Source organism: Alosa sapidissima, chromosome 21 (assembly GCF_018492685.1).
Source record: "Alosa sapidissima isolate fAloSap1 chromosome 21, fAloSap1.pri, whole genome shotgun sequence".
Classification (NCBI taxonomy): Eukaryota; Metazoa; Chordata; class Actinopteri; order Clupeiformes; family Clupeidae; genus Alosa; species Alosa sapidissima.
The window spans coordinates 20501069-20519702 of NC_055977.1; the positions used below are offsets into that span (position 1 = coordinate 20501069).

At 40.5% G+C, this 18634-nt stretch overlaps 1 protein-coding gene across 1 annotated transcript; it reads right to left on the minus strand.

The window, feature by feature from the left end:
* Positions 1 to 6313: 6313 nt before the first annotated feature.
* On the minus strand, positions 6314 to 7955 carry LOC121695863 (tumor necrosis factor receptor superfamily member 11B-like). The gene is made up of 4 exons (XM_042077027.1): positions 7851 to 7955; positions 7351 to 7729; positions 7033 to 7212; positions 6314 to 6863 (listed from the first exon to the last, which is right to left on the minus strand). The coding sequence occupies exons 1-4, from the start codon at positions 7857 to 7859 to the stop codon at positions 6535 to 6537; spliced, it is 897 nt and encodes a 298-aa protein (XP_041932961.1). The 5' UTR covers positions 7860 to 7955; the 3' UTR covers positions 6314 to 6534.
* Positions 7956 to 18634: the final 10679 nt, after the last annotated feature.

The window sequence follows — 18634 nt, forward strand, 5'->3', positions numbered from 1 at the left end:
TATGTGCATGACATTTCACACTGATGGTATTCACTAAGTGGCGCTACAAATATGTTGGAATGATGCGCACCTCCAAATAACCCATAAATGACAAACATTTTGTGATCTGCAGTGCAACCGTTGACAAGTTATGTTAAAAACAAGTTCATTAAAAACAAGTTATGTTACCCCCCCCCCCCCCCCTACACACACACACACACACACACACATTAAAATCAGCACACTTGTGAGTTCATGACATGTACACCAAACCTGAAACAAATCTGATGCATGCACCCTCATGTTCATCTTAGAGAGGTCCACATGCCAACATTGATGTGTGTGGGTGAAACTGTATGCTGAGCACAAGATTCAATGACATAAGGGGGCTCTATATAGTCCATGGACCAGACACTGTGAGGAATGATGTGTGTGCCAAATTCACTAGTTTTTGCCCATGGGAGCCATTGATTTTTACGTATCTGCTACGTGTGTGTGGGGCATACCCCCCCCTCCATTATATAAAATCAGGACACTGAGTTCATACACCAAACGTGAAACGAATCTGTTGAAACATCTGGGAATGGTAGAGTAAGACCAGTGAAACATCCATTCTATCTGTTGCCAGATAGTGGCCCATGCCAGACATGCATTGTGGGCATGTGAATCATTATGGTACTGAATAGTTTTCATAGTTTACACTACATAGTTTTCAATAACCTGTGAAATTTCAGCCATGTCAAGCAATGCATGGCGAATTTATTATTAACATTTACTGTTAATGTGGTGAGGTATTATTCATTAAGATAAATTGACTTACACCATGGACAGATAAGTTTACTTGTTTTATGTCTTAATTTAATTTTATTCAAACTAATTTATGAGAAAGCTCAGAGTATCTTAATACTAAAAACAATGCTAACTAGATTTTTTAAAATGTCTTAATATAAGATTATAACACTTAGTTAGATATTTTTGTTGCTATATCTACTGGCAAGGTGATGCTTCATGTTTCTCTCGAGATTCTCGCGAAATGTCTCCGGGTCAGTAATTCTTGAAGTTGCATTGCTAGTTCTCTCGGTAGCGACCCACTACGGGTATGCTCTATGGCTGTGCTAGGTGAACGATTCCCCTATTACAAGTTCGTTTACCATCAAATTGGCCTTTAAATGAATCTGTTCACCATTTCAGCATATTACAACATATCAAAAATATCTTCGCAATATAACATGAGCAACATCTTAATATGTATACCACATTTTACATGAATCAGATGAACCAAATTGATCATGTGACATCAGTATATCCATTGTTTCTACTGCCAGGTGGTGTGTCAAATAAGCATTGTAGGCATGTGAATATCATCATTACTTCATTAAAATCAATATTTTTCTTTTAACCTGTGAAATTTAAGCCATGTCAAAGGATGGAAAGGGACTCGTTTCCCATTGATATGGAGAGGTATTAAAATTCATTGTTTTCCCATTTCTGCATATTACAACATATCAATAAAAGCTTTGCAATATAGAATTAGCAACATCTTTGCATCATGTATACCAATTTTGACATTAATCGGATCAATTATCTGGAGTAGTGCATAAAACATAATGTTCCAAATGCACAAAATCCCAATTACCCCACTTCCTGTTGGGTGTGGCTAATAAAATGTACAAATGAGAGTTGTTGAGGAGTTACACACACCTACCAAATTTGGTGTGTGCAGGTGAAACTACATGCCAACCACGAGGCTAAGTGACATAAGGGGGCGCTATGGAGAGCCTAAGCCACACCCGGGGCTAAACCTTTGTGCTTTATCTGACAACTGTTCTAAGTTTTCGCCCATGGGAACCACCTCAAAAAAGACAAAGTGTGGCAGGTTAAGACAAATTACAACTTTAATCCTTACAGAAACAATAGTGCTTTGCACCTCCGGTGCTCAGGCCCTAAAAATACTGTTGAAGTCAGTGTGTCAGTCTTGCTCTTCAGGTCGCTGCCATCTTGTGAGGAGAAAGTCTGTACAAGTCAACAGTAGTTTAATCAGGACAGCATAGGCAATCATAGAAAGACTATGCATGTTGGTGTACAAGAATTATTAGCAGAAATGGCAGGTGATTTAAGTTCAGTGCCGTACTGAGAAGGCACTTTCACAAGCCACTTCATCTCACATTTCTCCATAAAACATATAAGAATCCCATTTTTCATGCACAATTTTAAACCACAATAAATCTGTGGTATAAAGAGCTTGCACACATATAATTAAAATAGTATAATGCTCCTCAACATGGAAGGTAGGTTGTCTAAAAAAATATTTGGTTTCTATATTAAGGTTTATGGAAATATCCATATGAAAATAACTATGCGTGTTAACACACCATTATCATAATATATTATATAAAAATGGACAGACATACAGACTTAATCTTTAGCAGGCGATATCTGCTAAAGCCATTTGATTATACATCTTTAATAAGATTCATCTTTAAGAAAGAATAAATTCAATCCAAATGAATCTGTCTTTAGGTACCATGTGCATAATGTGTGTGTAAGTGTGTTTACCTGTGAGTAGCATTTACATAAGGTCGCGTTAAATGTACTTTGCACTTTGATCACTTCCTACTTTTATTTGTTTATTTGAAGGGAAAGGGAACACAAAACTTGGTGTGTACCTCTAGACTTCCTCCTACATATTACAGGATGGAGTTCTACATGTAAAACCGCAACATTTTCCTTTCGCTAAAGCACACTTGAACAAGAGGATGCTTTCATTCCATTTATAGCAACAAAAAAAGCGAGGGAGGAACCAGAAGCAGAACATTCTTTTGCCATACAGTATGCCCTTTCTGCATGCAAAGCAATTGCTGAATTTTAACTAATTACACCTTTTACAACTAATTACATATTTTCTGTAACAGTTCTTCTGACAGTAGTTGGCCTTTTTTCAAAGTACTGTTAGTATGCTGTGCAAGTGCCAGTTCTAGCCTAGTATATTAAGGTGGGCTGGTAGAAATATTGGGTAGGCAACATGGCAAACATGAAACTGTGGTCAAATTGGATTAAAATTGACATGAACAGAAACAGCAGGTTGAGATGAGGGTTTAGGCCTATGTGTTTCATTCATTGAAGAGCTTGATTTGGTTAGGATAATAAACTAGTAGTTTTCAAAGTGGGGCCACGAGGAGGAGCCCGGGGGGCAGCAGCAAGCTGGAAGGGAAAATAAATAATAATAAAAAAACATACAAATATACCATCATATAATAGTCATTATGAGTGTAATGAAATACCATTATAAACCTGGTACCTGGTTTCAAACACCTTCATCATCACGTAAACTGTCAGTGTAGTCCTGGTAAAGTCCATGACATCTGCGAGTGCTATTGGGCAAGCTGGCTATCTGCAAAAATGGATACCTTTTTGAAAGTAGAGCCAAAGGGAGAGATATTTTTCAAGTTTTGGAGGAGTACATTGAGGCAAATGGACTTGACTGGTCTTGTTGTGCGGGAGTGTTTTCATATGGGGGGGCTATGACTGGGAATAACAGTGGAGACAGCTTCCATCAAGCAGAGAGCCCTGATTGCAATTTTCATTCACAGTATGAAATCGCAAAGTGCTTGTGGCTAAACGGATAGAGGATGAGTCTAATTTATTTTTGTTTATTTTTATTGGCTTTAATATTGCCAGTGGGTTTACAGTTTTTCTCAGTCGCTTTGGTGCTTTTCTCAGATCAGAATGAAAATCATAACTATTAGTTCAACCTCCACAACATTTAGTTATTTGTGCACATCATAGTAGCAATTTGTCCTTCCTCTGAACAAATTGCAAATGCTTTTGAACATGTATGAGTTGCTTTGTCATGTCAGTTAAATTGAACTATACTTATGAATGCTGAATAGTCGTTCCCAATAAAACGAATAGTCCTCATTGCTTGAGTCATTACATACAAAATTGGTGAACTAGTTATCAAATTCTGTCACAATGCTGTAGAATTGCAAAGAGCATATACAGTAAAACTGTGAAATGTACATATTCAGTGTCTTGTACTCACTTACTCCCCTAACTACAGCAATTTGGGTAACACTTTACTTGACGGGTGAGTTCATAACACATTCATAGCAGCTGTCATAAACTGCACATAAAGCATTCATGACTGTTTCATGAGACATGACTCAACATTCATACCAAACATTTCATGAATGTGGAAGACAGAACGACGACAACTTGTCAAAATAAAAGTCCAAAGTCGCAAAGCAGCATTGCCGTTTTTGGTCCAAACCTCTTACCTGATCATGTCACATCTGAGTCAACGGGCTACTCCAGTGCCAAAAAGAGAGAACATGGTCAAGCAAATAATTTTTGTTTCAGAAAAATGTATTTGTTTTATGATGTAACTGTGGTGTCAAATCCACATTAAATAATACAACATCAAAAGAAGTCCGCACACTGTGGATGTATACTGCAGATGATGGCTTTAATGCACTCCGGAGCATTAGTGAAGCAAGTAAGTAAGTGAAAGCAAAGTAAGAAAGTGAGCAGTGAGCAAAGTGAGCTAACATCCTCTGGCTGTTGTCCAGCCTTTATACCCCTTCAAGTCATCCCAGACAAGTCACTCTATGTTTACAGATAACTGACCAAGTAATATATGGTACTTCACCTTTGCCCTCTCATCCTGTTATTCATACATTCTTTAGGTTTTGCCATTCTTTAGGTTTTGCTTACATTTCCTGGCACCAAACCTTGTCTATGCCATTTTCTGCCAGGCCTGCTCTTTCACTTAAACCAGTCTTCCTTTCCCACACTGAACATACTACAGACTTCAGTTTCACAAAACAATGATATTACACAGAATAAAGATACTACATAAAAGATATATAAACTAAAGGATATATGTCAATAAAGACCACGACATAACCTTTGCAGATGATTTCTTATCTTTTGCTACTGGGAATGTCCAACCATTCCAGGATACACAAATACGTGTCAGCTGAATGTAGGCTAGTTTACCTCCCAGTGTTAAACTCAGTGATTAAGAATACTTCACAACTTGTATAGTAAAGTGACATTCGATGTAGACTTCATAAGATATTCATGAAATATTTACAAAGGCTGGAGAGATTAAATTAATGGTATCCAGGTTACATAAATACGATGTTGGACTTTTATTTTGACAAGTTGTTATCATTCTGTCTTCCACATTCATGAAAGGTTTGGTATGAATGTAATAAGACATTGTGCAATAGGGGGGTCTTGGCCAGAACCTATAGTGATATTTGGGGGGGGCCTTGCCATGGAAAAGTTTGGGAACCCCTTTGATAGAACACTAACCAATGTTGTTTACTTATTAATTATGGTCTTAATTATTCTGCATCTATCCTCTTTCCTCAAATCACCCTTTGGCACTGTTATGATAGATAGATAGATAGATAGATAGATACTTTATTGATCCCCTAGGGGAAATTAAAGTATAGTGAGACTGACATCACATGTACTGGTACCAGAGTGTGCTTGTATAGCTTGGAGTGGTAGTTTGGCCTAGGCCACTGTGTCTCAAACTTTTTGGGGGGAGAACAATATCTGAGGACTTCCTTGTAATCAGTTAAGCACGTGCCATTTGTATTTTTGAAGTTGTGGCCAGGTTCAGTATCCTGTGTTTTCTGGTAGGTGTGTAAACTTTTTGCAGTAGGCTTGTTTGATGAAGTGGTGTTTCTTGGTGAAAATGGTTCGTCATCTGTAGATTAATATTGCAGACCCCTTGGCTATGGGTTGTGCAACCAACTTTGGGAACCACTGACCTAGGCTATTGACTGACATAATCTGATAAGTAGCCTTATGTGGACTCTTGTTGTATTCTAGACCTAGGCCTACTTGTTATTTTTCATTGTATAGAGAGTGTAACATATGACACACATTTCAACAGTCAGATAGTCTTGTCTTTTTCTTGCAGAAATAAATTCCATCCTGACCTAGGTCAACTGTTTCTAATAAACCCCACTTAGGTATGGACATCAAGGTATGGTACGTTTGAATGGCTGAGCTACATGTAGGCATTAATTAGGGCCTACACGTAAGCCTAAAACATGTTATCAATCATTATAGGTTTCAATACAGATGACAGCAATAGCAGCTGTAACACACATTGTGATTGGTTGGCTTTAATTGACTGACATTAGAAAGGGAATCAGATGTTTCTTCATATTAAAGGGCTTTTGTGATTGATAAGTATTAACAATTTGATCGAAGGCTGATTGTAGGCTATTGAAATCCTTGTCACTGTGTCCACAGGTGTCTCTATGAAAACATAATTGTGGGCATAGGCAAAAAATCATGGGTAGGCAAAAAATCATGGGTAGGCCTCAGTGCTTTATTAATGTGTTGTGATTAAAGTTAATTTGCTAACATATTTTACACAAGAAATCATTCATATGATTAAGTTCCAGTTTCTATGAATGATATAAAAATAGAATAAATACACACAGTATAAAACCATTACTCTCCCTGATTTTGCTATGCTTCTTTAACACAACACAACTTGCATACATGTAAAAAGGCCTCGTGTTCAGGTCAATGCATGTCTATTGTGTTCGTTTTTGACCCAATGCATGTTTTCACTTCTTTATCTAGTCTTGTCATTTTACGGTCAAGTTTTTCAGCTGCATGGTAAATATTCACTTTTTCAAGCATCTCTGGCAATTTTCTAAGATCCTGCACACTAGCTTTGCTGACCCAAGCCGTGATGTGCACAAGAGGGTCACTCATTTCAGGTCTTCTGTTCCTCTTTATGCGGAATCTCTTGTTTGATTTTTGGAACATCCTTGCTAGTCGTTTATTTTTAATCAAGTTGTTATGGATGAAGAAATCAGGAAGGATGCTACGAAGGTATTCAACCCCATCTAAACACACACACACACACACACACACACACACAAAAGAAAATGAGAATGCAACGATGCTGTGCTAACTTCTGAAATTGCTTAAACTAATCATAATAACATCAAGAGACATTACACCTGTCTGAAATGTAATCAAAATGATTTAGTGTGGAAAAAATAGTGTCTATACCTTCATGGATGGAATCACAACAAACGCAGATATTATCATGCCAAATCGTCCCCTTCAGTACGGTTTTACATCCCTTTAATTCACACTTGGTGTGTACTTCACAAGTAGCATGCCCTAGTTTTCCAACTGCGTAAGATCCACTTGGACAAAGGACACATTCAGTATCTTCATATGATGTGCCTGGAGAAATCAGAGACAAATAAAAAAAAAAGGCATCAGGTCAGGATGAGGATTACATTGAACAGATCCGCCAAATCACAACCGTGCGTTAAGTGCGCAACTAAGTGCGTAACTTTTACTGGTCACATTAGGGCCTACCTTTCGTCTTAACACCGTGTCCAGAAGGACACATTTTGTGTCTTTTGCAGTAGTAAGTATTCCAAAAGTAACCCTCTTTACAAGCGCACTTGGTGTTTTGAGAAGGCGAACACGGCTGTGAGATTACTTGGTTTTCGTAGCAAGTGTCGCATATAAGGCAGTCGGGGACGTAGTTCCAACACTCAGTATAAAGACCGTTTTGGCACTGCATACACTTTGTAGGCTGGGTGGCAGTACAATGGTCAAGAAGTCGATAACCGGGCTCACATCTCGAACATGTAAGAGTCTGTCCAGTGGACTGGTCGATGTGCAGATAAGTCGTGGAGTTCTGCGCTCTGGACTGGGCACTGGCAAAGACGATCATCAGCACAACGAACCACTGGGAAAGAAAAATATTTAATACACAAAAACATGCCAATGTGGAAAATAATTCCCTTAAACTGTTTTGGAATACTTCTGTTTCAGAGTGTTCAAACAGGTTACATAACACGCTCACTCACCATGTTCATTCAAAGATGTTGTGTAGGCGACTAATACTGCATGGACGCGAATGGTGTGTCTTATACATAGACTGTATACAGTCTATGGTCTTATAACCATTACATCATAAAAGTTGTATGTGCCACGCCCATAGGCTACCTGCCAAAGCTCCCGGTTTTCCCTAGTTTCTCCGGTATCTCAAGGTCATTTCCCAGCGCCCGCTCGTTCTGTTATTTCTTTCGAAAAACTCCGTAATTTCCATGACCATCAAACTTCAGTTTAAAATCACAGGTCCATTCATTTTTTCTGTTAGTCTGATATTTCCTAGGTTGCCAGATTGTGTATGAAATACACCCTACACATAGGCTACACAATCACGAAGGCTACTCTTAATTTCCACGTTTTTTGTCATAAAACCTGTCAACCCAAAACCCAACTAAAGACGCGGGTGCACACAGCGCAGCCACCTGAGTCTCGCAAGCAAGCGGGCTAGTTGAGTAGTCTACTCCAGAAATAGCTGTTGTCAAATTGTTAGGGAAGAAATGCAGTGATTACCTAATCACATTTTTGTTGTTGATACACAATAGGCAAGTGGTGTCCTCGGAACATAATCTGACAGGAGCTTTGGAGTTTTGGAGGTATGCTGCAGGCAGCAGGTGGATTCATTCTGGCATGCGTATATCTTTTGGGAAGGTAAAATCAATGACCGAAATGCAGTGTTGCAAGGAGACTATCAGCGTAATACGTGATTCACAGTGGCTCAAATGAAAAGTGCATTCTCTGTTGGGATAGTAATGACAGCAGCAAGGTTCACTTCATCTCATACGAATCGTGCATTCTTCGTTGTCTAACTATATTATACTGATCTGTCATGGATTTTTAAATTGATTCTCAATAACAGGGAACAAAATGCATTCCTTATCAGTTCAATAGGGGACAAATATTTTTTGTTCAAATAGGCCTACGGGACGATTCCGTATTTTACCAACGGTTGGCAACCCTACGCTATGTTGGCCAGGTTAAGTGGCTTGCAAAATAATGTGAACGTAAACCCATACAAAATAAAGTCCTGGCGACGTCCCCTAAAGGTCCCCTGGCGAACGTCACCTTCTCGACATTGTGTAGGGTTCCCTTTACGTCCCGCGGACCTCTGTTCGGGAGGTCTAAAAGACGTCCACGAGACTTTGAGAGGACGTCCTGTAATGCGCGCGACGTTTATATTTCCGCGATGGTAAATAAAATAAAAAAACATTATGAAGCGCACTTTAGTATGGTAGGATATTACATCCTATATGTCTCAGCGTTGCTAGGAGAGAAGGAACATGAACACGCATTAACGACTTGATCTACAACTACACATTCAACTTCACTCACCTCATATTTGAAGTCAGTTTATACTTTTATATATATAGGCCTACATTTATACCGGGCTAGCATGTGCTGCTTTCACATCTACGGTGTCATTTTCTTAATAAACTAATACGACGTTTTAATGGGCATATCCTGTAGCATATTGTTCAAAACATCATCAGAGTAGGCCTAGGCTAGCCTAAGATAAATTGTTCAAACCATATTGTTTCAAAATATTAAAAACTAATAATAAATAGCCAAAAATACTAAATGAATCGCAATGCATGCTGGGAAGCAAAACTCAACATGAAATAAAGTACATGAAACATAACTAAGTATAAGTATACTTTTTTGATCCCGTGAGGGAAATTTGGTCTCTGCATTTAACCCAATCGGTGAATTAGTGAAACACAAACAGCACACAGTGAACACACAGTGAGGTGAAGCACACACTAATCCCGGCGCAGTGAGCTGCCTGCTTTAACGGCGGCGCTCGGGGAGCAGTGAGGGGTTAGGTGCCTTGCTCAAGGGCACTTGAAAGCATTGACGTTATATCCACTCGTTTTCTTGGACCTGTGATCAAACGGGGACAGCCTAATGTAAGCCTATCTTCCTGGAACATTGCAGATAAAGAAACATTTATCGTTTTCTCTGAATGCTCTTTGTAGCCAACTTTAAGATGAAATAAATAGATTCCAGATGTTTCTATTCTACATCATTGTTTTATTAATAAACAGTGGCTCTGGTGAGGCAGAGAGCTTGCTCCTCGTTAGAAATCTCATCGGATATGTGCACTCTTTGCTGTTTCCACAAGGAGCTGCTGTAACATCGGGGACAGCTATGCCTGACACTTTTAAACGCGAGCATGCGTCAAATAAATGACAATGACATTTAAACAAGTCATGAAGAAGCAGTATCCTTAATTCTTCTGCAATGTAGAGCTAGATCGTTTTGCTTTACAAATTAAGTAGTCACTTCTGTTGCTAGACAACTCTAAACAAATGCTACGTGGTCTGTTTTTAACATTTCTCTAGTTTTATTGCATCGTATTCAGCTCCAAAAGTCGGTTCAGTCCCAATTCGGCCGTGTGTGTGTTTCTGAAAATAAAACAGATAATAAGTACGTGACTACGTTAAATAAACCACTGCCTATTTAGAGCATGTTACATGCATCACGTAATGACAGTTATCTGAAGAAATGCGCAGAAGCTAAGAACAGCGACTTTGCTAACGTTACACCAAGCATCACATCAGCTAACATGAATTTGATAAAATCCCTTCCTTAGTTTGTGACGTTATACATTAACGTTAAACTCAAAATGTTTGTGCTACATATGCATATGCAGACATGCTGAATTATGTAGCACATAGGCCTACATTTTGAGTTTAACGTTAACAACCCTTTTCCCAGTTTATGAAGTTGTGCGTCTATGAGAAAATAGACTGTATGGCATGTTGCCTTAGACTACGGTAGGCTAATGCAGCTACTGCTAGAGAGACTTACAGACTAGATAGATATACTTTAGTCATCCCCAGACGTGTAACGTGAAGTCGTGCATGGATGTGATGTCTCCGTCCTGCAGGCGGTAGCCAGAGCGCTCTCAACTCCGCTGACATGTGTGAATAAACAAACGTCCCCCCAATGTCCCCGGTATAACGTTATTGTCGGGTCCTTAGAAGGTATTTGAAATGACCAAATGCAAATGTCATCCGAGGGACCTGAAGGTGACGTCCCCAGAAAGTCCTGCACCGGACGTCACGCAATAACTAAACGATAACTTGCTCCGGACGTCAATAAGGTCACCGGAACGTCCGCTAGAGAACATGATGTTCGGGACCAATCGGGGACGTCGTGAATGTCGGCATAAGGTCCAGGGGACGTCCCGTGTTTGTCGGGAAAGTAGACATATGGTTCTACTTTTCTCATAGACGCACAACTTCATAAACTGTATGATATGTTGCCTTAGACTACGGTAGGCTAATGCAGCTACTGCTAGAGACTAGATGTGTGAACGTGAGTGTAACGTGAAGTCGTGCATGGATGTGATGTCTCCGTCCTGCAGGCGGTAGCCAGAGCGCTCTCAACTCCGCTGCCATGTGTGAATAAACAAACGTCCCCCATGTCCCCGGTATAACGTTATTGTCGGGTCATTAGGAGGTATTTGAAATGACCAAATGCAAATGTCATCCGAGGGACCTGACGGTGACGTCCCCAGAAAGTCCTGCACCGGACGTCACGCAATAACCAAACGATAAATTGCTCCGGACGTCAAAGAGGTCACCGGTACGTGACTACGTTAAATAAACCACTGCCTATTTAGAGCATGTTACATGCATCACGTAATGACAGTTATCTGAAGAAATGTGCAGAAGCTAAGAACAGCGACTTTGCTAACGTTACACCAAGCATCACATCAGCTAACATGAATTTGATAAAATCCCTTCCTTAGTTTGTAACGTTATACATTAACGTTAAACTCAAAATGTTTGTGCTACATATGCATATGCAGACATGCTGAATTATGTAGCAAATAGGCCTACATTTTGAGTTTAACGTTAACAACCCTTTTCCCAGTTTATGAAGTTGTGCGTCTATGAGCAAATAGACGCACAACTTCATAAACTGTATGACATGTTGCCTTAGACTACGGTAGGCTAATGCAGCTACTGCTAGAGAGACTTACAGACTAGATAGATATACTTTAGTCATCCCCAGACGTGTAACATGAAGTCGTGCATGGATGTGATGTCTCCGTCCTGCAGGCGGTAGCCAGAGCGCTCTCAACTCCGCTGCCATGTGTGAATAAACAAACGTACCCCATGTCCCCGGTATAACGTTATTGTCGGGTCATTAGGAGGTATTTGAAATGACCAAATGCAAATGTCATCCGAGGGACCTGACGGTGACGTCCCCAGAAAGTCCTGCACCGGACGTCACGCAATAACCAAACGATAAATTGCTCCGGACGTCAAAGAGGTCACCGGAACGTCCGCTAGAGAACATGACGTTCGGGACCAATCGGGGACGTCGTGAATGTCGGCATGAGATCCGGGGGACGTCCCGTGTTTGTCGGGAATCTAATGGAAAATTATTTTTAAAGACAAACAAACAGACAAAATGCACCAAAAACAAAACCTCCGGAGAGGTAGGCCTAGACTACAAATGTGTCGTTGCATGACAAAGCAATGGACCATGCTGGTAGATCATTAAGGAGATTAAGTAGGCTATGAGCATAGACTACTACTGTGATAAAGAGTACAAATAAATGTATACAGTACCCTCCAGAATTATTGGCACCTCTGCTAAAGTTGACTAAAAACTGGTATAAAACATAATCTGTTGGTGATTTATTGTAATCTCACAATGAAAAAAATAGGAAAAATACAACCTTGAAGGGAAGCAAATTTATTTTGAGAAAAAGGAAAATCTTAAGTGCTTTCAACACCATCCATGGGTGTGGATGCTCACCTGGTATCCTGGATTACAGATTACCTGACCGAGCGGCCACAGTTCGTCAGACTGAAGAACTGTCTCTCGGACACTGTGATCAGCAGCACCGGAGCTCCACAGGGAACTGTGCTCTCTCCAGTCCTGTTCACCCTGTACACATCATGAAGAAGTTCTCTGACTGCAATTATGGGGTCTATCAGGGACGAGCAAGAGGAGGAGTATAGGAGCCTGGTGGAGGACTTTGTGCAATGGTGCAAACTCAACCACCTTCAACTCAACACTTCGAAGACCAAGGAGATGGTGGTGGATTTCCGCAGGTCTAAGCCCACTCTGCTACCAGTCTCCATTGATGGGGTCAATGTGGAGGTTGTAAACACCTACAAGTATCTGGGCAATAAACTGGACTGGTCAGCCAATACTGAAGCACTCTACAAGAAAGGGCAGAGCATGCTGTACTTCCTGATGAGGCTGCGGTCCTTCAATGCCTGCAGTAAGCTCCTCAGGATGTTTTACCAGTCTGTTGTTGCCAGCGTCCTCTTCCATGCGGTGGTATGCTGGGGAGGAAGCACAAAGAAGAAGGATGCTGGGCGACTAGACAGGCAGGCAAGGAAAGCTGGCTCTGTCGTGGGAGCCGAACTGGAGTGCATCATTTCAATATCAGATAAAAAATACCCTGAACAAACTGATCGACATCTTGGACAATGAATGTCATCCACTCCACAGCACTATTACACAGCAGAAGAGCTTGATCAGCTGGAGACTTCGCTCACTGTCATGCACAACTGACAGACTGAGGAAGTCATTTGTCCCCAGGGCCATTGAACTGTGCAATGCTTCACTTAAGGGAAGAGGAGAGATAGACTTCTCTGCATAGTCTGTCTGCCTCTCCACCTTCTCCATGTTTGTGTACTGACAGTCCACTAGCCTACTGTTTTACTGGTACACTCTTTACATGCTATATTAGCACATATGGATAACCCCTCCCTCCCTCCCTCCCACAGCCTGGATTGTGGCCATACTTAATACTTAATACTGGACTAATGGCTGTAACCCTATTACTTCAACCTATTCTTGCTAGTTTTTTATATTTGTCTACATTATTCTCTTATATGTCCATATTTATTTTATGCTGGTCTCTATACTTTATTCTTGCACTGTTGCACTGTTGGATTACAGTCCGCCGCTGCCGGTGCTTATATGCCTACTACCAACTTCAGGGAACCAAGTATAACTATTGCAATGCGATGCAAGGGTAGTATTCTATCAACACAGACATTTACATTGATTGTCTGGCGTTATAATTTATTTGCCTCGGGTGTACTTTGGAGTGGGTAAGACTGTTTTTAGTGGCAGGCTAACACATACTGATGACTTGCGCTAGCCTAGCAACTGCTCCAAACTCTGCGAACTCTGCAACTAGAAGGACTGGATGAAACGTGTTGAAAACGGTCTCCACTGATAAATATCACACGTGCTAACTTGGAAATGAGGTCCTATGTCCAAAATCCTGAATCACCATTTAAACCTTTTAGTCAATCTCCCTCAGTTTTTTCCCCTTTGCTGAAACATGTTCACAATGTTTTATATACATATATATAAGTGTCACTTGTAATTTATAGAGTAGAATAAAGTCTATTTGGGGATATGACTTGATTTTCCTTATTTTTGGCAACAACAATTGTCAGATTAACTTAAACTTAAATTTTCAGCAAAATCATGTAATGAAGTAAATGGTAACACTAAAACAAGGAGCTACATTAATATTAAGATTTTGGAGGAAAAGATCAGGCTGTCTGCCGAGAGACCTGCCCCAATATGCGGCATTGGACCATAAACCACACAATGATCCAAAACATACAGCCAAACAAAGGTTAATTTGTTAATAGAAAGGTTAATAGAAAACAATATCCACATTTTAGAGTGGCCCCAGTGAGTCCAGACCTCAATCCATCAAAAAAAGTGAGCACAAGGCCAGAGTGATGGCAAATAATCCTCAAAACCTGGATTGCTGCTAAGGTGTGGTCTAGAATCATTGTGGAGACATGGAGAGGCTTGAGAACCAAATAACCATTTTGAGAACTGTAAATGCAAATAAAGATTGATTATTTGCATTGATTATTTAAAAAGGGTATACATCATTTTGGACATGCCATTTTTCATTAAACAAATTATAAACATTTTGGCATGTGGCAGTGTCATTTTCAGTCAGAATAATCTTATTGACCAAGAGAAAATGAAAATTGTCATTAAATCAATATTTGCCAGGTTTATGAATCATTTTGTTCCTAACTCATTGCTGCCAGAACTTTGCTGGAAGTTTGGCTCTATGCATTGACAAACTTTTGGCATTGACAAACATTTTCTAGTGAACTCCTTTGGTCACCACAAATCACCCAAATGTTGTTTTTGGCTGCCTTTCCCCAAACAGATGGGTTGAATCTGCATTGCTTTATATGCTCCAGCTCCTTAGCCTGACTAGGCTACCAGCTCCTTGGAATTCCTTATAAATAAGCTGAACTTCTTGGAAACCGTTGGTTAGTTCATATCTGTAATTCCAAACCATCTAGCTTGTGTCTGCACTTGTTATAACTGATCATTTTGCATGTTTATTTTCTTGAAGGTTTTTAAGGGTAACTTAATTTTGGTTTATCACACCTGAGTTAAATTTCTCTAGCTACACCCAGGCCTGATTACTGCCACACCTGTTCTCAGTCAAGAAATCACTTAAATAGGACCTGCCTGACAAAGTAAAGCAGACCAAAAGATCCTCAAAAGCTAGACATCATGCTGAGATCCAAGGAACAAATGAGAAAGAAAGTAATTGAGATCTGGAAAAGGTTATAAAGCCATTTCTAAAGCTTTGGTACTCCAGCGAACCACAGTGAGAGCCATTATTCACATATGGCGAAAACATGGAACGGTGGAAAACCTTCCCAGGAGTGTCCGGCCGACCAAAATTACCCCAAGAGTGCAGCGATGACTCATCCAAGAAGTCACAGGCCCCCCCTTTAAAAAAATGTACCCCTTTAAATGTAAACTTTTTTCAAAATTTCCTTTATTTAAATCATTTTAAGTAAGAAGAAAAATACTTTAAAACAAACATCTTGATGACCCCCAAGACTTTTGGGAAAATACTCTGAGGACTGACGAGACAAAAGTTGAACTCTTTGGAATTTGTGTGTCCTATTACATCTGACGTTACATCTGCACTGAGATCAGCCCACTCTGTAGTGCCATTGAAAGTCCAGTAAAGCCAAGTGTCTATGGGGTTTTTGGTGGATCGTGTCGTTACAGCAATGTATTAGGGGCGCGAAATCACGATAAATGACCGGCAAATCCTTATTGCTGAATGAACCATGAAGTTGAACACGTTGTTAGCATGTTCTAGTTGGAATGGTAGGCTAATGTAATACAGTATTATTTCATAAAATTGTCTGTGATATTTTAGAGAATGCTGAGCTTCCTCTGTACTCTTAGAGCAATCGCTCTAGAAGTAAAGATGTAGAGGTATTCATCACTCTGTGTAAACCTGTGTGGGCAAATGATGAAACAATATACCGGTAATTATAATGTGGAACAATAAAATTATAACATGGAATTGCGAGGTATTTGGGGATTTCAGCATCTACAGTATTATAATATCATTAAAAATGTCAGAGAATCCGGAGGAATCTTTGCAAACCAGTGACAGAGCTGAAAAACAATATTGGATGGCCATGGTCTTTTGGACCTCAGATGGCACTGCAGGAGAGAAAGAGCGTGTGTGGTGTGTAGTGAGACTCATCTGTTTTTTGATGTGTCATGTTAATAACAATATACAATGCCTTTTTTGTGTGTCAGATTCTGTACAGTAAGAGTAAGTGTTTGTGTGTGTGTGTTCCAGTGTAGATGTGTGAAGTCTGGACACTTGTAAGTTGACATGCACCTAAACTGAATTAATCTAATGAATCTGATATCAATATCCAAAATAAATGAAAAAAATCCTTCTATGGCCAGTTTGTAGCATTATACCACACACATTAATTAGGCATGTGAGTATCGTAATAATAATAATATCCTGTAGTGAAAGTGCCCGGCATAATTCACCTTTGTTATTAAGTGTGGTTCTACACACCGTTCATATTAAACATAGCACTTTGTTCTGTCTGTAGTTACTTCATGTAAGTATAACTGTTCAGGGATCGCGGTCCCTTTAAATGTTATGAATGTGTGATGACGTGTATTCCCATGCCTGTTTTGTTCATAGACAGTAAAAGAAATGGACGAACAGACTCCGTCGTTCTCAATGGGAGGGTACTGAGTCATTTTTCAGTTGGTCCCCCCAGTACTGCGCAGACTCGCACTTAACTTTGTGACGTTAGCCATCGAACTGAATCTTGTAACTCATATGATAGATACACAGAAATTCTTCTCACACTTCCTTCGCCTTCAAAGTCATCAAAGTTAAACATTTATTTATGTATCATTATTAATATCATCCTCACAAGTGATATCAAGTCGTGTTAATGTTGAAACTACCACACATGATCATCTTCAAAAACAGTCATGGTAAAACAAAACAAAAACGTTATAGCCTTGAGGCTAATCTTCTTTCCACTTTTCTGACCTACGTTCAATCCATCGAAAACCTCTGAAATGATTATCGTTAGACTATCTAACGGTAAAACTACTGTTTTTCATTAGGTTTACTTGCCTCTATGCTTTACCTTAATATAGGCTACAATGCTTTCTTCACGAGTTTCCGTGCTGACTGGACTACGCTTCTTATCCAAACAATACGGTTATCTCCCTTCAGTGCGTTAGCTTCCCTTCAACCGGACATGCTAAACATTCTTCTTACGGGAACCTAACGTTATGTACGAGGTAGTCGAGTCTTGTTTTGCCTTTTATTGTTTATGTAGATAACACAGAAGCCAAAATATCGGCACATGATATATGTTATATGAAGTTATGGGAGTTCAAAAAAATCCTAAATGAATGGGCGTTCTTTGGGGTTAGCAGAGAGTTGATAACCACCGCTACATCGATGCTTCTACTTCCGGGAATTCGCCTGCCCCCTTGGTTTTGTTGCTGGACAGCGCCATTTTAGTTTTTAGTGTTTTTCCTATCAAAATAAACGACACACGCATTTGTGTGCTCAACATGAGAAATTGTCTCTTGCGATTTACTGCAATTTCCACACTGGTGACCCCGACGTTAGTCTGCTGGACGTATCCAGAGACACGACACGACCATGCCCGCGAACGCTGTTACCCTCAAACTCCCCGAATTCTGGGAATCGTCGGCGTCGGCATGGTTTGCCCAGACTGAAGCGCAGTTCGCGTTGCGTGAGATCACCGCGGATACAACAAAGTACTACTACGTTGTGTCGGCTCTCGGAAATTCAACAGCATCCAGAGTAGTGAGTCTTCTTAAAAACCCTCCGGCAACTGAGAAGTATATAGCACTCAAAGCCCACCTGTTGAAAACTTTTGAACTGTCAGACGCTGAGAGAGCCAGCATGCTTTTCTCCCTTCAAGGACTGGGTGACAGCAAACCATCTGAGCTCATGGACCGTATGCTGGATCTCTTGGGTGAGCACAGACCCGATTTTCTTTTTATCCAACTTTTTCTGCGTCAGCTGCCTTCCCAAGTCAGGGCTGCACTAGCCAACACCACAATCACTGACTGTCGGAGGCTGGCTGAAGAGGCTGACAAATTCTTCCTGGCAAGTCAGGGACATTGTGTGGCCGCGCTTTTTCCCGCACACATCGCTCCTGTGACGCTGGACGACTCCACACTCATCGCTGCAACCACTTCTCGTCGGCAGCAGTCTTTTGGCCCCCAACAGTCTTCAGGCTTGTGTTTTTATCATGCCAAGTTTGGACCCAAGGCTAACAAATGTCGTTCGCCGTGCAGTTTCGGCGGGTCGGGAAATGCCAGGGCCGGCACTCAGTAGTGGCCATGAGTGTCGGCCGCGTAGGCAGGCTGCTTTTCATCCGTGACAGCATCTCCGGACGACGTT